The 22,551-nt window shown below is 40.9% G+C and overlaps 1 protein-coding gene across 1 annotated transcript; it reads right to left on the reverse strand.

The window, feature by feature from the left end:
• Window positions 1-81: 81 nt before the first annotated feature.
• On the reverse strand, window positions 82-13,939 carry IL22 (interleukin 22). Its single transcript, XM_047066387.1, has 6 exons — window positions 13,754-13,939; window positions 13,257-13,322; window positions 12,989-13,132; window positions 12,019-12,084; window positions 9,470-9,539; window positions 82-179 (listed from the first exon to the last, which is right to left on the reverse strand). Exons 1-6 carry the CDS (start codon window positions 13,937-13,939, stop codon window positions 82-84), a joined length of 630 nt encoding a protein of 209 aa, XP_046922343.1.
• Between the last annotated feature and the right edge of the window lie 8,612 nt (window positions 13,940-22,551).

The raw sequence follows: 22,551 nt of genomic DNA on the forward strand, positions 1-22,551 counted from the left end.
TCCATTTTACAGAATCCAAGGAAGCTTAATCATATGCCCAGGTGACCCTTAGATCAACAAGGCGGAGGATTCCATCCGTGCTCACAAGACCCCAAAGCCCATGTGCTTCCCGCCGCCCGCGCGGCCTCCCACCGCACTGGAGAGCAGGACATAGGGACTATCTGAGGTTGTGAGGGACACTACAGAAAATAAGAGATGGCACGGTGACCTAAGGAAAAAGGAAAAAGAAGAAAAACACTTCGAGAACAGTAAAACAATTACTTATGGTATTTTACAGCCCTTACATATACATTATAAAAGTATCTAACGTTATACTTCACAAAGTATTCCTTTACTCGGTCTCCCCAACGTTCTGTAAGAGGGAAAGGAGGACTTGTGTTTTTTTTTGTTTTTTTTTTTTTTGCAGTTTGCAGGTGGGAGAGCAGAGATGGAAAGAGGTTAAATGACTTCCTTGAAGGCACGGAGCCAGGAAGTGGCCAACCTAGGTTTGACCCGGGTCTTTGGAAAACAAACCCAATGGCATTTCCGCTGGACCATTTTGCCTGGGTTTATAAGTAAACATGATTTATGTATGACTCCAAGATCTTCTGATGGGAAATGTAAAAATAAACCTACTATTAAAAAATTATCATACATCCCAAGAGCTCTTTTTGTATAGCCATTTTTTCATAGCTCTGTAGGCTTTGACACATTGGTATCAGACATATTGGCCATTCGTTCTCTGGCAATGAAAGGCACATCATCCATAAGTCCTGCCGAAAATATGACACCCTAACCACGATTTCAAAAATTAAAAAAATCAGAAGCCGATTATACTAACCCACCACAAAGGAGAACAGAAAACTGATCTCCACAGCTGTCCCCTTCTCTCAGACCAGCAGAAGAGAGAGAAAGGATACACGATGCACGAATCCAAGCATCCTCCAAAGTTTTGTCAGAGCACATATGACCACAAGACAGCCTTTGTACCTCATTTTCTAAGTGCATTAAAAATAAGGTTTGCAGTAATAACAGCAAGACTGGGGACAGAGTTTAGGAATCATGATTGTGAGAGTCACAGAAATAGATGTGCCTTTTCCATCAAAATGGATCAATCATCTGTCCTTCTCTTCAGCCCTGGGGACCTATGGCAATCAGCATAAACACCTAGTAGAAAGTTACTCAGACTGAGCAATGCATTTGAACCTGAACTTACAGGCCACCAGCAACATGATTTCCCCCTTCAGGACTTGCTCTCACATTCAGAGTAAAAGCCAAAGTCCTTTCCATGGCCTGAGGGCCTGCCTGATTTTGCCTGTTCCCCTTCCATTTCTGGCTTCAGCTCCTCCCACTGTCCCTTTGCTCTCCTCCTCTAGCCACAACACTTCCCTGATGCTCTTGGAACTCACGAAGCACACATTCGTCTCCGAGGCCAATGCTTTCCGCCTACAAACCTGCATGGCCAGCTCTCTCACATCTTTGAGGACTTTGTTCAAATACCACCTTCTCAGCAAGGCTTTCCCAGGATATCTGCTATGGGCTGAACGTTGTTCCCCCCAAATTCGTACGTTGAAATCTTAATCCCCACTACCCTAGAGGGTGACCATATTTGGAGATAGGGTCTTCAAAGAGGTAATTAGTTAAAACGAAGTCCTCTGGGTAGGCCCTAATCCAATACGACTGGTGTCTCCATAAGAAGAGGGAGATTAGGACACAGACATACACAGAGGAAAGGTGGCCATCTGCAGGCCAAGGAGGAGGCCTCGAGAAAAACTAGCCTTTCTGACACCTTGATGTCAGGCTTCCAGTCTCTAGAACTGTGAGAAAATAAATTTCTGGGGTTTTTTGGTTTGCTTTATTTTGTTTTGTTTTTAATGTTTATTTATTTTGAGAGAGAGAGAGAGAGAGAGAGAGAGAGCATGAGTGGGGTAAGGGCAGAGAGAAAAGGAGACAGAGAATCCGAAGCAGGCTCCACACTGTCAAGCACAGAACCCGATGTGGGGCTCAAACTCATGAACTGTGAGATCATGACCTGAGCTGAAATCAAGAGTTGGACGCTCAACTGACCGAGCCACCAGGCGCCCCTAAATTTCTGTAATTTAAGCCAGTCAGCCTGTGGTGCTTTGTTACCACAGCCCCAGGAAATCAGAGTAATTAACCACACACCCCCCTCCTCTATTTCATTTTTGTTTTATTTTTTTCAAAGCCCTTATCATTCTCTAACATATGACATATTTTATTTATGCATTTTGTTTACTACCTCCTTCACTAAAAATCTATGCTCTTATCAGAGCAGGGATTTTTGTCTTCTTGCTCACTGCTGTTACACCTGTTCTAAACAGTGACTGTCACAGAGTATGTGTTCAATAAATACTACGCCCCAACGTGATCACCACTGAGTGCCCTGGGAGGTGAGAAAAGACCAAAGGGCAGTCAGAGTTCGAAGGAAGAGGGAGGAAGAGATTTGGGTGCTGGCACAATAACTCTGCTTTGGGAGGGCCTTTCTAAATGTTTCTTCTTGACCCACTTCTGAGCTATGTTGGGCAGCCACAAGCAGCTCTTTATCATCTAATGCTGTCTAGAAGATCTCTGCAGAGCCCACAGTGGGTATCCCCTCCCCTGCCTTCTGTATTGTTTCCTGTCTCTCCTCTGCATTTCAAGCCAAACCAGAAGTCTACAGAAGATATCAGACCAGCTGCTCGTCTAGGCTGGACAGGAACCTCTCATGCAGCTCTGTGATGACTGATGCCAGCTTCTCCTTTTTGTTCTGTATCTTTTCTTGTTGCTCCCTACACACCAGCTGTTCACTTGCCTGCAGTTAAACACATCTGTGCTTTTTGTATTGCAGGCCTGGGTCTCTCTGAAGGCAGGAATCAGCTAATAAGAGGTCTCTATCCTTCCCACAAACTCGTTTTTGTGCTAGTGTCTTCCAGAGGTTCCGCCCTGAATCAATGCATTCATTCTTTCAAAACATGTCTTGAAAGAAATATATATATATATATATATACACACACACACACACACGTACTATATATGGCACATATATGCATGTATGACATATATGTATACATGTATATGCCATTCTGCTGCTCATAGCAGATCTTACATACGAGAGAGAGAGAGAGAGAGAGAGAGAGAGAAGTACCTTATATATATTGAGCACATGTTATGTGCCAGGTAACATGTAGGCAGTGAACAGAATAAGCCAAAATCCATAACATCATGATGCCTAGATTCTCATAAAGAATCTTGTTAACCCAGGTTTCCCAGAAAATAGAGCCTGAAGCAAAGCTTGAGTGCTGATCCTTTATTAGGAGCAGTGAAATGAAGGGAGAAAAATGAGGCCAACAAGGATGGCCAGCACCTCATGGTGGTCACTAGTAAGCTGGCCAGTGTTTTATGAAGAGGGCCAGTCTGTTGGGTGGCTCCAACAGGCTGTATAGAAACACTATGCCTGGGATCAGACCAAAGGAAGGGAAGAAGAAGATGAAAATTATATGCCAGCATCCTCCCTTGAAGATTTGCCTAATAGATAGTTAACTTCTCATGCCTCTGGCCCCTTCAGCACTTCAGGGGAAGCAGACACCATAATCTGCCCTACAGCACTTTTTCTGAGTTCAAAGTGACAGAAGGAGCCAGAAATGATCATTGCAGTAGCAGTTGAAAACAAGAGAGACCAAGAGAATCTGAGATGACCCATAAGATGTGTTTACAAAGATTTACTTTCCATTGTAAAAAAAATAATTCATTGTTATCAAAAATAGCTAACAACAATGTAGATCATCCGTTGTGATAAATGTATCACTCTGTTGGGGATGTCAATATTGGGGAAGTTGACGCATGTCGGGGGGGGGATATATATGCTTATATTTGAAATCTCTATACCTTCCTCTCAATTTTGCTCTGAACCTAAACTCTAACAAAATAAAGTCTATTTTTTCAATGGGTAGCAAGATAAAACATTATTATAGTAATGATTACAGTTCATGGTTTTGCTATAACAACTTGTAGTTGATAGGGAAATTTAATTTTAAGTGTAATTTTTGTTGACTCTGGTTTATACTCAATGCTGAATTCATTTGCCATCCTGTCACTCAGAGCAGATCTTATTAGTTACCCATGAAACCATTCCCTTTTAATCTTGCTGGCAGAATTTTTTTGTGCCTAATGCTGGAAAATGAACTATGAATGATCTAAGCCAAGGGTTGTCAAATTACAGCCCAAATCTGACTCACAGACTGTTTTTATAAACCCCAGGAGCTAAGAAATGGTTTTATACTTTCAAAGAATAGAGGAGGAGGAGGAAGATGGAAGTGAAGAAAAAACATGTAACAGAGATAATATGTAGCCTCCAAAGTGTAAAATATTTACTATTTTGCCTTTACTTGTGCCTGAGCAGTTATTTGTTCGTCTTCTTCACGAGGCTGTCAGCACCCTGAGGACAGCATCCAAATTATATCTAACCTTCTATTTTCATAGTCCCTAGTCCAAGATCTTGCTACCCTATGATCTCAACAGTTGCTTACGGAACTAAATTGAATTGAAACGTCTAAGGGTGTTATTGAGTCAAACAGCAATGTAAGAATCATAAAGTTCCTGGGCAGTCACTGTGCCTAAAAATAGCATCTGCTGCAATGGCAAGTGGAAAATGTCATAGATGAAACAAGAGCTCAGCAGAGCATCTCACAGCATGCAGGTTTCAAAGAGAAACAGCACAGGCTAGTAAGGGCACAACAGATCGATTTCTTGATGGTATTGAGCTTATCCTGCACACGCATCGCGAAAGTAAGATATGGGATGCAGAGAATGAGCCAGACAGTTAAACCCCATAGAAATAAGGGGAGACTGTGACTAAAATAGGCATGTAGGGTCACCCTGAATATCTTGGATCAAAAGAGGAGAGAGAAGGGGCCGCACACAGGACAGACAACCAAAACACAAGGTTGAGAGCCGTGGAAATTACTCAAGTGTAATAATTCTCCCTTCCCCTAGCTGGCGTGGTAGCCTGATTTAAAGATACCCCTGTTTGTCTGGCATGAAAGCAGGGGAGAGGAGAAAGACTCCAAAGGAACAAGAGCACTCCTGGCCCAGAGGGAAGGAGAGAGCTCTTTAGTTCCTGCATGTTGCCGCAAGTGCCTCTCTTCCCCCATGGAGAAATCTGTTGGATAAATAGGATTTTTTTTTTAATTAAAGAAAGTGTTTTGATTTTAGAATTCAAAATACTATTGTTTCTGATTTTGCTTTGTTGCAGGGTCAAAATTTACAGACCACTCAGATATGCCAAAAACTGGCTTTCTTTATTGTCCATGGATGATACCTAAATTAACAGACTTCATCTTGCTGCTATGTGACTCGGGAGAGAATGGAAGAGAGAAAAGGAATATATAGATCAGAATCCCAGCAGAAAACATGTTGCATTCAAACTGGGTAATAGAGAAGAGTTTCATAAGGGATTAATTTTTCTAAGGTGTAGAAAGAGTTTAAGGAACTCCATAAGAAGCAGTGCAATGCCCTAAAGCTAAAAATAGCTGGAAGCCTATTGGGAAACAGGGTTGAGAGCAATTTCCAAAACCAGGAAAGAAAGCAACATGGAAGAGAGCTATCTGCAAGGAACTACGGCATTCGGTAGAAGTATACAACCAACCTGCGTAGAAATCTGGCAGGAAGTCCCAGAGGAATAAGTATTCCGCCCTTCTTCAATCTCCAGCTAACTTCTCCCACTTGCCACATGCAATCGAAAGCCAGAGAACAAACACATATATGAGGCATGTCGTATACGTCAGCCTCTGTGAGCACAGAGCAGAGAGTGCAAGAGAACAGAAGATGGATATGGATGGCCAGATTGGCACAACCCATCTCTTTTGTCTTCAGCATCCACTCTTGGATTTGCTGAGGTGAAAAATGTAGGTCTCCAGCACAGGAAACCCTTAGAATCTCATCAACCACTGTGTAGTTACAGGACAATATCAATGTGGTTATATTCCCACTTGCAAACTAGAATAACTTCTACCGTATTCTTCATATAAGAGGTGGGGGAAAGGGAAAAGGGGAAAAAAGGACAAATGGAAAACTTATCTGCTATAGTTCTTATTTTTATAGCTGTTCACAGGACCTACGTTAATAATTGTGAATTCCTTCTTCTACCACTCATTCCATTTTTCCTTTACCCTCTGCCTGCACCTCCCTTGGATGGGGTCCTTCACTTGGTAAAGTGACTTAAAACCTTATTGCTATGGAAATGAAGTTCTTGAGGATCCTGTCTTTTCCAGTTGATGTAGTTTTCCATTGACAAGACTATTGAGTGAATTGACAAGACAATCTAGTCCATACCTTTGGTCCAGTTACAGTCTACCCAGCAGTCGTGGTGTAATGGCAGTATGATTTTTCTCTTGCTGACAAGGATCTATCATCATCTCAGTTTTCTCCACCTATTATTTCAACAATAAGCATTCACTGGGGAGGAGCCAAGGTGGCGGAACAGCATGGAAGTTTTTTTGTGTCTTGCATCCATGAAATACAGCCAGACCAACACTAAACCATCCTGCACACCTAGAAAACTGATTGCAGGATTAACACAACAATCTGCACAACCTGAACCACAGAATTCAGCAGATACGCAGCGCGGAGGGGTGAACTTGGGGAGGGAGAAGCCGGGAGGTCAGGGAGGTGCTTTTGCAGGCAAAGAAAAGACGGAGATGGGGGGGGGGGTGGGAGGAGAGGAGAGAATATGGGAAAATCACCCCTCCCCAAAAGCAGCTGGAGAGAAAGTGGAAAATTGGAATCAACAATAAGCATTCACTGAAAGTACATTTTAAAGATAAAGTCACTGTAGCTGTGGTTGCCTCAGAGACAAGAGGACCTCGGCTTTCAACCCTTGGTATCACTGCTTCTCATCTGATATGTGTCTTCGCTCAAATCTTAAAATCCTGACCTCTTTTCAGAACAAAATCACCTGTCTGTCTTTACTTTCATTCCTGTCTGGAGAACTACATACTAGCGAATAATATAGTATAAATAAAAAGCCAGAAAAAGAACTAACAGATCACTTTTCTTCTTAATGTATATGACCTACACAGAGCCCTTATTTCCTAAGCAATCCAAACTAAGTGTCACAGAGAAGGTCACACACCAGTTTCCCTGGCTCTACTCTCATCCACTCCAGTGCAATCATTACCTCTTCCCTAAGCCATTGTGCTGGCATTGTTTCTAGTCTTACCCCTGTTAAACTTAGTCTCCATCCAATACCAGAGCGATCTTTATGAGTCATATCAAGTTTTTCCCATGCTTGAAACTCTCTAGTGGCTTCTCATCAGTCCTGAATGCTGGTTAGTGTCTCTGGGGGCTTGCGTCTCATACAACCTCACAGATGAATCTCCCCAACACCCAGGTGTTGCCATCTGCTACGGAGGGAGGAAACACCCATGGCCTCTGCCAACGCCAAGAGTAAGAGCAGTGCTCATAGTGCCAGCCAAATGCAAAAGAATTGCTACAGCAAGTACCAAGGATTATGTCAAGACTCCCTGTGGGAAATTTGGACTATCTCATGCAGCTGCAAAGTTTGCCAGAACCGCCCTTGAGAACTGAAGAAGATCCTGGTACCTTCTGCTTTATGTTCATCAGCATTCAGAATTTTTTAAATCTCTTTATTTTAGACTCCTTGCCCTAGATGGAAGCATTCATGAATCCAATTCTAAGGGTATTCTTCCATTTATGGCTTAATTCCTAGAAGATTGGTCAAAAATAAGTAAAATCACGGGCTCCTGGGTGGCTGAGTCGGTTAAGTGTCCAACTTTGGCTCAGGTCATGATCTCATGGCTCGTGAGTTTGAGCTCCACATCGGGCTCTCTGTGTCATCACAAAGCCTACTTCAGATCCTTTGTCCCCCTCTCTGCCCTTCCCCCCATTCATTCTCTCTGTCTCTCTTTCTCTCTCTCTCTCTGTCTCTCTCTCAAAAAGAATACGTAAAATCCCAAATTTTTCTCAAATTATTACCCTGAGATTCATTTGGAAGGAGAGAGGAAAAAGTCCAAAACTCCAGCTTATCCCAGAAATAACGATAATTGTATTAAAAAGCTTAGCTGGGGTACCTCTTAGTATTTGCAGCCCACACCCAAAAATATTAACTTCAATTAACCTGTGAATGAACTTACCATTTACATATGTGCTCACCAGTCACCACCAGGTTTGACCTAACCCTGCAAGAATTTGGCAAATGATTGGTGAGTGACCTATACAATAAACCTGGGATTCTTGACTTTTCAGAGGAGGAAATACTGTAAACAGTCAACCACTGACACACTGACCTCTCCTGACCACTGGCTTTCACCTTCTGTGGAAAGAACTGTATATTCCTCAACGCTGGTGTCATTTGTCCATTCTTCTAGATAGAGCTCATCCAACTAGCTCTACCTCTTTTCTCTTTTTTAAACCATTGCACAAATTTGGGAGAGTCCCCGAACTCAGTCCATTTCCCCTTTACTTTGTTTCCTGACTTACAGGAACACTGGAGAATGCCTTCCTTAATAGATTCAATCTAGTTCCACCATAGCACCGGGGGCTACGTGTATTTCTCTGCGAGCAACATCACCCCATTCTTTTATCCACAAACTGGTAATGATGCCAATGGATCCTTTTCTGTGTCTTACTGTTTTCCTTTCAGAAATACATGCTGAATCAACATAATAAATCTACATAGGCAATATAAAAGAAAGCCCAGAAATCCCATAGACCTAGCTCAATACAGGTCAACTACTTAAAGTTCCCCAATGTTTTTTTAACATGTCTCTGATTCAATTTTCTCATCCTTAAAATAGAGATAATACTAACAGCTACCTAACTGGCTTAGATTCAAGAAAAAGTATATAAGGTTCTTGGCCCATTTAGCAAATGAGAATGTTTATATGATGATGATGATATTAAAGGGAAACAAATCACAAAGCCACAAGATTTAGGATATCAAAGTGTTTATTGAGGTCAAATAAACATAGCTCCATAATTACTGTCATAAATATTAGCTTTTTACTTAAGTAGCAATATCATGTAATATTTCTATAAATAAATCTATATTATTAAAATGACATAAATAAAATGTGTACTTACAACAATAAATAAATTCATAAATATAAATATTGATTCTGGAAATGAAGTTATTTAGGGATTTTTTTTCCCTAAAGGAATGGGAAGTAATATTTTTTATGGGAGTAGACAATTGTTTTAAAAAAAATAAGTTTCTGGGTATAAAACACCAACCACAATAAAATTTTATCAATAATTCTCATTAAGCATGGAAGGTCTACCTTCTGATCCTGTGGACACAGGTGACATTGTTCTCTTTTTTAAGCTAAGCAGGGTTTACTTAGAATCCACCCATGATTAAAAAGTTTGGCTTCCCATTTTCCTTTTGGTAAAAGAAACCTTTAAGGGATCTTGTTATTTCTAAGGGGCAAGAAGGGTTAGTCATCCATTTTCCAGCTTTGCTCTGTTCAATTACAGGCATTTCTCAGGGCCATAAACAGCAAATCCAGTTCTCCAATTACTTTGATCTCTCCATTCTCTCCAAGCTGTAAAAATAAGAACACATGAGTATTTGAGCATTCATACCATACTTTTTAAAGAGGAACAAATTAGAAAAAGATGGTTGGGTTGCTGGAGACAAAAACCAAGTTTTTGCCTTTTGTAAAAGACTAATAACAATACCCTTTTAGCAGAATATAACTTGATTTGCCATAGAGCTTAAAATTATGGTTAACTGAACTCTAAAGGCACCAACGGGCATCAAATCTCAGTTGTATCTACACTAATGAAGCTGTTTAAAGCCACTTCCTAACCAGAGCAAGCGGATGGGAGCTGTGCAGACATCTGCAGGACTGAATGCCCCCACTATGTTCTGCCCTCCCTCATAGCCTCACTACAGTCTATGACCATCTAATTATAACAGCTCAGCTCACACACTTTTGTACCAAAACTATACATTTACCAATACACGTGAGCTTCTTCTGTTCTCACCTCCTTAACAAAGGGGGAAAACAACAACAGGTTTTCACTTTTGTAGGGAAAATACCAAATAAGTCCCATCCAGTTGCTTTAATTAGTAGAAAGTCAGATACACACTATAACACCACTTCTCTCCTCCTCCTTCCGGGTAGGCTGTAAATGAGGCTTTCAAACTCCATAAGAGAGAGAACTCAGATTCAAGTTCAAAGCATTCTCCTCTGAAATTCATCTAATCTATTAAATGTGCTCTAGAGTATTTCAAGGAAACCCGTAAGCCATCATTGTCCTCTCTGCTTTGTTCTCCTTTCTCTTCCTCTTGTCTTCCATCATTCCACCTGTCCATACTTCCTTTGACATAATGCCAAGCGATATTTCTTATACCTCCAAGACTGCCAAGACTAGAAAGAATGTTTGAAGTTAGCTTGCCCTACTGTCTATCATCCATTCTACCACAGCCTGCTCTCTGCTTGTACCTGCAGTGGCAGGGACATAACACCTCCAAGACCGCCCTCCCATTTCAGCCAGTGTTGAACAGTTATCTCTGGCGTTGAGCTTCCTCTGGGTAATGTTCCTCTCTTGCCTATGCTCTCTGGAGCTACAGGGTTAAAACAAAAATACCATAACCGCTCTTCTAGGTGGCACCCCATTGCAAGAGTTGATTCTCCCAAAATGGATTAAAATTTGTTTTAAAAAAATGCTTTTTTTTAAATAAAAAAATGCTTTAAAATTTGTTTCCCCACATGGATCACCGTCAGATGTTTCTCTCCCACCCTGCATTTTTCTAAAGCCAACAAAGTAAACTGACGTCAGGAATTTTTCAGACCAGAAGTGCAAAGCACTTCTTTGCAATGGCATGCTAATATCCAGCCCTCCACATCGAGGTAATCGATATATGACAAGAGAATTGATCTTCACAATGAAAGGCTACAAAGCCTTCCACTATCCAAGGAAGAAACAGACACATTCGTGAAATCATGATCAGGAAGAAATCCTTTTTTTAAGAAGCATCAAGTGGGAAGGAAAAGAAAATTTAGGTTACACCTGTTAGTGAAAATTCCATCGGCTAAAGCTTTCGTGCTTCTGAGGTATAACTGTGCCTGTCTGCAAAAGCATCACTTTCGCTGCTAGTAATCATTCCACTGGTTTTTGGATGAGTCACAACTGCTAGTCTCAGCTTTCTACTATTGTTCTTTTCCCCAAATAGGCCACGTGACAGTATCATTCACTGTTCGAATATACAGTAGCCTACATAAGATAAATGCTCACTGGGAATTTGTTGAGGGAAGGAGGAGACCAGAAAGGAAGGGGAAAAGAGAGAGGAAGAAAAGATTATTCCCAGTTCAGACTTTCATTCACTATATGAAAGCCATTACTAACATTTCATTCTATTTGAAACTGTATAAAAGAAATTAGGGGTGGCTCACTCTTGCTTTTAAATTAAAATCTACAGCTGTTGGGTATTGTACGATGATGATTAAATATAAGCATGAATCATTCCAGAGATTCATCCCCTACATAAGCCCAGCTCTTTTATTATGATTGTTCTGGGCTTCTCTCTCCGAGTTTTAAACCATCAAATCAATGACTTCAAAAATCACCTCAAATAAATTTTCCCCCAGGTGCTTTTCTGTTTTTTGAACAGGTGCCTGTTCAGATTACACGCTAATAGGAATCTCAAATTTCCTGAAGAATTAATAAAACTAAAACCAACACAAATTGCTGCTGGAAATAGTGTTGCATAGAGTATTCAGGAGATCTGCCTAGTAGCCCTGGCTTTGCTACTGGCCATGCCCAGAACATGGGGTGATGAGATTAGAAGACCTAATTTCCCAGCCGGTTCTAGGATTCTAGGATTTGCAAAACTGGGAAGCTTATTTATAAATATACAGACACATCTACGTATATGCACCTAAATGATCAACCCAATGGTAGGCGAATCAAGTAAAAAATTGTCCATAGGGGGAAAAAAGAAAGAAAGGGAAGAAAAAGAAAGTGACACGTGTCTCTCCTCTTTAATAATTTAGCGTTAATAGTTATTAGTAGTACCTTTTTCACTGTGTCCTTCAGGTTTTGCACATTTCTCTGGATATGCTGGTCATCACTGTCAATATGCTACAAAATGAAAACCAAAACACTTATTTTAGCTTTATGAACTTGAGTGTCCCTAACTGAGGTGCATTACAATGCACCTGGAATTAAAGTTCTTAGCAATTTTGCCCACAATGACCCAGATTTCACCAGTGACCTAGATTTGCACAGCTCTTGAATTCCCTTGGACACCCAAATCCAGTCATTTCCCTTACATGGAACCTCTCTTCACCTTTGGGAAATCCTACTGAGGTTTAAGTGTGTGGAAAGAGTGGAGTGGTTTATGCAAATTCTGTGAAGAATAAAACCCTAACTCTCCCTCACGAAAAATGCACGCTCAGAACAAGAAACGGACATAAAGTATGTCTTGGATGAACAGTAGGCCCTCCTTAATAAATACTGAGTCCCGTCGCTCCACCCAGTCCACCCCAATCTTTTTTCAAAATTTTAAATATTCAGAGCCATCAAGGTCATACACCTCTGACTCGGTCACTTCTTGCAGCATCCAAAGGGCAACCATGTTTGCCCACCCAGCACCGAATGTTAAATCTTTCCATTACCCTTTCTCTTTCCCATCCCTTCCATCTCTACTCAGAGGAACCATTTCCACATCTAGGCATTTTTTCCTACAGCTCCCAACACCTTTCTCTTCTCACATAACTTAAGTTGCTGTTTCCCAGGAACAGAGGAGCCTTCTGTGCTCTTGTCTTTCAGATACCCTTCATCACCATAAATTCAAAATGTGACTCAATTAAAGCAAAAACAAATCACTCTGACTCCAAATCACTCCTGTAATGGTGTGGCTGAGGCACCTCTTGCTGCCAGCCTGGGTAGGGGCAGTGAGGGTTGGCGTGGAAGGGCTCTAAAGGGAAGAAGGGGGGGAAGGCGGGCTAGGAGTGGGTGGAGTTAGGGTAGGAGAAGAACTCACACATTGGCTTAGTTTGTTGCTGAGCCTGGCCAGGAAGGGCACCACCTCCTGCATATAGGGCTGGAACCTATCAGATTGGGGGAGCAGCACTTCTTCAAGGGTAAAGTTCAGCACCTGCTTCATCAGATAGCAGCGCTCTCCCATCTGCAGGCAAAAGTGGAACAGCAGGGGTCATGGTAGGGGGCATCCAGAAGATCCAAACCTTCATCACCACCACCCAAATAACCATGGATGACACATTGCCTTGCTCATCCTGACTATGACTTACATTGACTTCGTAGAACAGTTTCTCCCCGATGAGACGAACATCTGTGTTGTTATCTGCCAAACTAGCCTGGAAGAGAAGAAAAGACAAAGTGCCTGGACGTCAGGGAGATAGGAGAAAAGTCTGTGAGTAGAGATGCATTCTATCCACGTTCCCCAGAGCAGCCCCAGGAAGACTAAAGAAAGAATTCAGATGTGTGCATGAGTTTAAAATAATGCACAGAGGAGTAAAGGGAAAAACAAAAGTCAGGTGGGCTAATAAATGGATTTTTTGGAGTAAAGCTCAACCTACATATCCTCAAGGCCAAAGTGGAAGGTCTTCTGGTAAAGCCCAATCTCCAAAAATTCTCTAAAGAGACATAGAAAATAATCTCTGGTCTACCAGTGAGGATAGATGATGGGTTCCTAAATATTTTAGTAGTTTCCTGGAGAAAATTTTTGGAACTCTCAGGTTCCAAGTAGATAGATGTGAAAGAGAGAGAGAGAGTTTGAGATGAGTACCTCCTTAGCCAACATGAAGGTGCGATTGGTGATATAGGGCTGCTGGAAGTTGGACCCGTCAAGGCTGCAGTGTGAACTGATGGGCACAGCCAATCCTCCCTGCGTCCACAGGGCAATGAGAAGGAGGCAGCTAACGGCCAGAGTTCCCATAAGGGAAGAGCTCCCAGGTTTCTGCAGGGCGGCCATCGCAGACACCTCTAACTTAAACAAATGGCGACTAGAAAAGGAGAACCTGGTGTGGAGAGAACAAGAAGCAAGATTACAAGGGAAAACAATGAGGCATCAAGAAGTTATCATTTCAAACCAAGCTTGCTGAAACACTTACCTGTTTCAACGATTCTGCTTGTGATGGAAAGGGAAAAGCTGCTGCTTTTATAGCCCCCAGAACACGTTTTTTTGTGAAAAAGATGACATCAGCAATTATCTAATTTCCAGTACTGTCTTCTGAGAACTACCTAACCACCAGAAGAGCCCACAAAACGCTACCTCCTATTTTTCCCACCCCGAAATGTGAGTGTTTCCCTAAAACGTCACTATTAGGGCCCAGAAGGTGTTTTTACAGATAAATCCCAGAAATTTTCTAAACCCCACTTATTTTTCAAAGAAAACAATTGCTTTGTCTTCACAGATTCCGGATTCAGCATACTAGTTTTTGATCTTCCGTAGTAGCTGAGTAAACATTTTGGTTGTGGACTCATTTTCCTACCAGCTTCATAGATTCTTATCTCATTACAGGTGATAAGAAATAAAGGACCCATGTCCTATATCCTCTGCTCTAAAATAAAGAATAATGATAGCTTGGAGATAATCCCATTTTTAAAATTAATTTTATCTCTTTTTTTCAATATGCTGAATCCTGAGGAAGACTTAAAATTTTAAAATAATAGTGTTGGCTAATCTAAGCACTGTTTTCCTCCCATTCTGTGACTTTTAAATATTAACAATTATGGTGGCTGCAAATATATCGTAAAATTTTTTATTGAGGGGTGGGCGCCTGGCTGGCTCAGTCAGTGGAGCATGTGACTCTTGATCTTGAAGTCATGAGTTCAAGCCCCATGGTGGATGTAGAGATTACTTAAAACAATTTTTTATTGAATTATAATCAGTATCAGTTTAAATTTGGAGACCTTAATGCTAAACAATCTAATTGCCATTTTTCTTAACATGCAAATATTTTAAGAATACAGTGGCTATAGTAGTTTATCTTAAAATTTTACCTGTTCTCATTCTAAACAACACACAAGTTAAGTCTCAAAATAATATTTCCAAAAATATTTATTTTTTAATGTATTTATTTTTGAGAGTGAAAGCATTAGAGGGGGAGGGCAGAGAGAGAGGGAGACACAGAATCTGAAGCAGGCTTCAGGCTCTGAGCCACCAGCACAGAGCCCGAAGCAGGGCTCGAACCCACAAACCATGAGATCGTGACCTGAGCCGAAGTAGGATGCTCACCCATTGAGCCACCCAGGCGCCCCTCCAAAAATCTTATAACAGTTTTTATTATGTGTATGGATGTCTAAGGAAGAGAACCTGGCAATATAGTGGTTATATGTTGACTTTGAATTATTAAAAATACACTGAATTCTTTTTTTAAGTTTATTTAAGTTTTTTAAGTGTATTTAATTATTTTGAGAGAGAGAGAGCACAAGCAGAGGAGGAGCAAAGAGAAGAGAGACAGAATCCCAAAGAGGCTCCACACCTACAGTGCAGAGCCCAACTTGGGGCTCAAACTCACAGTGAGATCATCACCTAAGCCAAAATCAAGAGTAGGAAGCTTAACCAACTAAGCCACCCAGGCACCCCTAAAAATACAATGAATTCTAAATAATACCTAAAAACTCAACTGGAACCCCTCCCAAAGGGTGGGAATGGGGAGCATGTGCTAGGGGAAAGAACGTGCAAATTAGTTTGTTCAGATTTTTCTCCTCCCAACTAGTTAAGACCAGGAATGCTGAAGAACTGGAAGAAGGAAAGCGAGTAATTGAATCTTGAGCATTGGTAGAATGGCACAGACCCGGATGAGGAGCCACAGGATTAAAACAGCATAAGGACACTGAGCATTTGGGAGGGTGCCTTAGGAGAAAGATGCAAAAGGGAAGATTCAGGAGAGTGCATGAAACTAGACCCATTCCAAATGTTTGCTTGAGGTTGTTTATGAGTCCAAGATGAGGAAACTCTTTTTCATCCAATTTCCTATTGTATGAGATATGGCCATTTTTTTTTTCCAAAATTCTGTATAATTATGTTAGCACTGATTTATTCTATATTATGGATTAAATAGCCTTTTGTTAGCTTGCCTGGGAATCTGACCAGCATACATAATTTTGTTCCCATGGGAAATAAGGTTTTTTTAAGTTTATTTATTTACTTTGAGAGAAAGAGAGAGAGCTTGGGATGAGCAGAGAGAGAGAGACAGGGAGAAAGAGAGAGAATCCCAAGCAGGCTCCATGCTGTCAGCACAGAGCCCAAGGTGGGGTTTGAACCCACGAACCATGAGATCATGACCTGAGCCAAACCCAAGAGTCAGACATTTAAGTGACTGAGCCACCCAGGATCTCTGGGAAAATAAATTTTGACGTTATCGAATTATATGCTTCCCAGGGAAGAGTCTCAGTCTTTTTTATCTTCGTATCTCCAATGCTTAAAACAGCTCCAGACACATAAAAAGAAATCAACAAAAAAGACGTTGATCTGTGTATTTAAATAATTCACTAAATATCTTTGGGAACACTCATGGAGGTAATTTGGAACTGCCTTTACAGTACTTCTAAAGTTGGGGTTGGTGCAGTACTACTTGCCAGCTTCATTGTTATTCCTGAATAGGGAATAAATAGCTGTGAAACAAAAACAGAGTGCCAGAAAATTGCAAACCAGTCTTTAACAGCAGCAACATGCGTATTATTCACTATCTAGTCCTGAGGGACAAACATCAAAAAGATAGCGTTGGGGCACCTGGGTGGCTCAGTGGGTTGAGCTTCCGGCTTCAGCTCAGGTCATGATCTCGTGGTTTGTGAGTTCAAGTCCCACATCAGGTTCCCTGCTGTCAGCCCAAAGCCCACAGAACCGGCCTCAGATCCTCTGTCCCCCTCTCTCTGCCCCTCCCCCACTTTCGCTCTCCAAATAAATAAATAAATAAATATTAAAGTGCTAATGGAGCCAAGATCTTAGGCTTCAGTGAACTTGACCAAAACCCGCTAACGTGAAAATCTGCTCTAGGATTGCTGAACAAGAAGTCTCAAAAACCCTTGTTATTAGGAGAGGTTGTGGATACAGTATAAAACTGCTCCTGTGAAAAAACAACTGGAGACAAATGGGTGCTAAATAATTTCAGATCATGAAAGGCCTTCTCTTCAGCTGTTCCCTTGTGAATTTTCAAGTGTCTTCCAGTAGTCACCCTAGATAAACAGCAACCCTGGCTTCCCAGACCCAGACAGACATACCCATTGTTCATCTTTGATTTATGCAACAGTTTTCCTGCTCTAATGCCAGGAAGGGCTAACCAGAATCCCTAACCAGAAGGTAGCCTTCTCTGTCTCGCTCTACTCTCCCTAGCACCCGGGATAGTGCCTGGCACATAAATATTCACTGCATGATGAAACTATTTCTCAATTCATTGACTGATGCTCAGAAATCCACAATGCATTCTTTTTCTTTTTAAGTTTATCTATTTATTTTTAGAGAGACATAGCACTAGCAAGGTGGGGGGGAGAGAGAGGAAGAGAGAGAGAATCGCAAGCAAGCTCCACACTGTCAATGCAGAACCCGGTGCAGGGCTAGAACTCACGAACTGTGAGATCATGACCTGAGCCAAAACCAAGAGCCAGACGCTTGACCAACTGAGCCAACCAGGCACCCCAACACAATGCATTCTTTATACGTCTCTCTGGGGCGCCTGGGTGGCTCAGTCGGTTAAACGTCCGACTTCAGCTCAGGTCATGATCTCACGGTCTGTGAGTTCGAGCCCCGTGTTGGGCTCTGGGCTGATGGCTCAGAGGCTGGAGCCTGCTTCAGATTCTGTGTCTCCCTCTCTCTCTGCCCCTCCCCCGTTCATGCTCTCTCTCTGTCTCAAAAATAAATAAAAACGTTAAAAAAAAATAAAGTATACATCTCTCCAGGAGAAATAGAACTTCAGGTGTCTGGTAAAAAGTTGTGTATTCATCATACTCCTCAGTATAACACACATGATCATTGTTCCCTGCAAGTTTCTCTCTCTCTCTTTCTCTCTCTCTGTCCCACTGTGTGTGTGTGAGAAAGAGAGACACGGAGACAGAGAGAGAGAGATCTCACCCTCCTAATCCTCCTTCCTTCTGCACCACACAACATCACCACCTCCACACCCGCCAGAGGCCATTGGGCTAATGTATTTATACACATTTCTGAATCCTTGTAAAACGTCACGTGTTGTTGAGCATGCGTAGGTATTTTTATTTTATAGGAATGGTTCTCTTTCTTAATCTTTCACTCAGCACTGTGGTCTTGCAATCTATCCATGTTGCTATGTGCAGACCCTTTTTCTAACATGCCACTCAGCAGTGTATATCCACGCTTTACTTATTTCTCCCCGCCTCAGTGGGCACCTAAACCATCTCCAATTGCACTCTACAGACACTGCAGCACTAAGCAACCTCATCCAAGTCACATAATGGTATTTTTTTTGAGAACATCTTCGGGATAGTTACCCAGGAGTAGGTCTACCTGGTCTTAAAGATAAGTTCATTGCCTTTTTCTAGATACTGCCAAACTGCTCTCCAGAAAGACAGCACTAAGGTTTGTTTTCTTTGGTTTTCTTCGATTTTGAATCCAGCTTTGATTTTGCCAACTTTTGGAAGTTTAAAACGCTATCTCATTATTGTTGTAATTCTTTTTTCACACACTTGGAGCCTCTTGAGTTTCCCCCCTCTCTGAATTGATTGTTTACATCTGTTGCCCATTGTTCTAGTGGGCTTTGGGGTTTTGTTGTTGATTTCTGGGCGTTCCCTGTATATTTCATAACATTATCTCCTTTGCTTGTAGGCATAACAAACTCTCCTCTCAACTTGCATTCTACTAACTTCATTAGTTTGGTTTTTGTTGAATAGAAATTTTATTTGGATGACATCTAAGACATTATTTTTTATTACATGGTTTGCACTTTTCAAGGCTTTGTTTGAAAAGTCTCTCTCCACCTCTAGGTCACAGAGATATTCTTCTGTCTTTTCTTCTATTTATGGTTTTACCTTTTACAATCAAGTCTTTAATGGCTTTTTGTAGATGACGGAAAGTAGGGAATCCAGTTTACTTTCCTCCATGTAGCGAGTCAGTTATCCCAACACAGTTCACTAAATGGCGAGTCCTTTATTATGTGCGTATTTCCCATATACAAATAGCTAGCTCTGAGCTACCTGTTTTGTTCCATTGGTTGGTTGGTTGGTTGGTTGGTTTACTTATTTATTTATTTATTCTTGAGCCAGTTCCATAATATTTTTATTACTGAGGAATATCTTTGTATCTGGAAAGGAAATTCTGCTCTCTTTGCTCTTTTTCAAGACTGACGTTGTTATTCATGGGCTTTCATATATTTTTTACATAAATCTTATAATAAATTTGTCCAGTTCCGGAGGGGTGGAGACTCAGAAGAAACTTTGATTGGGCTATCACTTAATTTGAGGAGAATTGGCAACTTTATAAGATGAACTCATTCCATCCAAGAGCGTTTACCTGTTCTCCACTGCTTAAGATCTTCCTTCATATCCTTTGACAGTGTGTCAACATTTTTTTCATTGAGGCCTTGTGTATTATTTTTAACTCCTAGTCACTTTATAGGTGAAGTAAGACATTAAAGTGTTATTAATCATTTTCCCCTTGGTGTGAATGAGTACCAAGTTGGATTATTGGGATATTCATCTCCTGGGAAAATGAAGAACGTATGCTTTTTTTCACGGTCAGCAGAGAGGAGAGTTAGAGGTAGCCAGCAACAAAGCTAGAGATATTTTACTTCCCCATTATGCTCAGAGCTGACCCTGCCAGTACTTAGGCCAGCTTTCTTCCCTGCCTACCGCACCCTGTGAACACCGGGCCCAAGGGCACTTTTCAACCGTAGCCACCTTTCTCTTCTTCCTAAGGACGAAATCTTGTGAATTCATCTTAAAGGGGAAGACTATACTCCCAGGAATGTGTCATAATATAAATGAGTATATTTTCCTCTCTAGTAAGACCAAGGACTGAAATCAATTTAAATGATAGAAGGAAGCAACATTTATTCAAACGCCTCACTACTCCAGCACATATAAACAATTTGGCATCAGCTCCCTAATGTCTGTCCTCTACTGTGATTGATGTTTTTTTTTTTTAATTCATTTTCTTAAAGTTTATTTTTATTTATTTTGAGAGAGAGATAGGGAGCAAGTGGGGGAGAGATGGAGAGAGAGGGAGACACAATCCCAAGCAGGCTCCGCACTGTCACTGCAGAGCCCAACGTAGGGCTCGAATCCATGAACTGTGAGATCACGACCTGAGCCGAAATCAAGAGTCGGACGCCCAACTGACTAGCCACCCAGACACCTCTACTGTCAAATATTTTTAAAATCTATATGTCTCTCCCAGTTGCTCACTTATTATTTTGACTAGTAAATAAGTTTAGAAAATCGTAACTCACACTTACTTGTAACACCAGATGTTGATATTCATAGTTAACTATTATCACTGAATCTCTTATTCCAATTCTCTAATCAATTTTAGAATTATTAATGTTTCTCACAATCATTTCCACAGGTTGAGTACTATGTTTAAACACAACTTTTAAAAATTTTTATTCAGGGAGCACCTCGGTGACTCACTTGGTTAAGTGTCTGACTTTGGCTCAGTTCGTGATCTCACAGTTCATGAGTTCGAGCCCAGTGTTGAGCTCACTGCTGTCAGACAGAGTCCCCTTCGGATCCTCTGTCTCCCTCTTTCTCTGCCATTTCCCCACACACGCTCTCACTCTCTCTCAAAAAAATAATAAAAAATTTAAAAATTAAAAATTAAAATTCTTAGTCACCACTCTATCTTGGTACAGATTTACTAGACTCTCTTAGTCTCTGAAGGAAAATTGTGAGCCAAATAAACTAGATATTTCCTACATTCTCACCACCCTGTTGAAAGTTTTAAAATACATATAACCATAGCTGGGGAGAGTAAGACAGTTCCAATTCTGAGGGGATTTGGTTTTAAAATCTCATAAACATCATCGTGAGAAAATATTCTTTTTCCTTTTTCTTTGTCATTATCCTAATTCAAAAGCTTCGTACATGCTATTAATGGAGTGAAGTATCACTAATTTAGTTTAGTTGGAAAAGATGTCACCCTGAATCGATGGTAAGTCTAAAATACAATGTGTTTTTAAAGAGGTATATTTTGGGGGCACCTGGGTAGGTCAGTTGGTTAAGCATCCAACTTTGGCTCAGGTCATGATCTCATGGTTTGTGAGTTCAAGTCCCTCATCGGGCCCTGTGCTGACAGCTCAGAGCCTGGAGCCTGCTTTGGATTCTGTCTCCCTGTCTCTCTCTGCCCCTCCTCTGCTTGTGCTCTCTTGAAAATAAATAAATAAAAAACATTAAAAAAAAAAAGTCTAACAAAAAAGAGTTATACTTTTGTTATCACTTCCAAATTCATACAAACAAATCAACTAGGCTAATAATATTTCATTCTATTTAATAAATATCTATTTTGTTGTTGTTTCAATATTTTACCACACAGAGGTTCTTAGACTCATGTTTAATACTTCAAAGAAATACAGTAAGAGGTGACATAGTAATTGTGTTGTAGCAGCCTTAGGATTAATCTGAAGTGGGCTTACTTTTGAGAGAAAACATTGAATGTACCTAAATACTGATTACAGAACTGCAATTTAAGTTGTACTCATGTTAGTTAATTAACCTGATTTTAGAAAAATTAAAGATCGACAGGTACTTGAATGAGTAGGGAGGGAATTAAATATAAGAACTGGATAGAAATAGTGCTTGGTACACATAATCGGCTGACAAAGGGAGGAGTTACAATAAATGATAAAGCCATAGATAAGTGGGATCATTTGTTAGAATACACGGCTTAAATGTAGGAGAATAAGAGGAAATGCCTGGGTGATGTTTGCCAGGAAATAAAACTGCAACAAAGAGCTATTAACAGGGTGCCAGGTTGGTGCTGGATGAGAGAGAAAGGGGCAATATGCTTTATTCACTCATTTAGTCATTCATTCCTTCACTATAAGATCAGCTCCATAAGAGCACAGACTCCCTCTAGCACAACCCTTAGAACATACTGAACCCTCAATAAATTGTAATCAGATGATCGAGTGAATTACAAGCAAAGGTGACCTGATTATTGTTGCAATAATTATATTTTGACTTTTCAATGCATTAAGCTTCTAGAATAGTGCCTGGCATCCAGCAGGGCACTTAATAATTGTTCTCTTAGTTGAGGGGACAAATGAACATTTATTGGGAAAATAACTCTCAGTACTTTTCTGTTTTCTCATCTTTGCAGCCACCTGCTAGACACCCTAATGTAGGAAAGACAAGCAGTTTTACCCCCTTTACAACTGGGAGAGTAAGATTTGTTTGCGACCTACCCAAAGCCACAGAGTCATCATGGGAAAGCCAGAACTTGAGGTCAGGTTTTCTGATTCAATGGCCACTGTTTTTACTATCTATCTCTTTCTTTTTCCATTCTCTGCAGTCTGGTTTCCTCAAGTTCATTGCTGAAGATGGCTTTGGGCTATACATTTAATAAGACTGACATTTGATATGAATTAACCAACAAAAGTCCCATGGTTGACATAA

The sequence above is a fragment of the Lynx rufus genome, unplaced genomic scaffold (genome assembly GCF_022079265.1).
Source record: "Lynx rufus isolate CCGP_SWC_20201006 ecotype Redwood Valley unplaced genomic scaffold, mLynRuf1.p SCAF_7, whole genome shotgun sequence".
Lineage (NCBI taxonomy): Eukaryota > Metazoa > Chordata > Mammalia > Carnivora > Felidae > Lynx > Lynx rufus.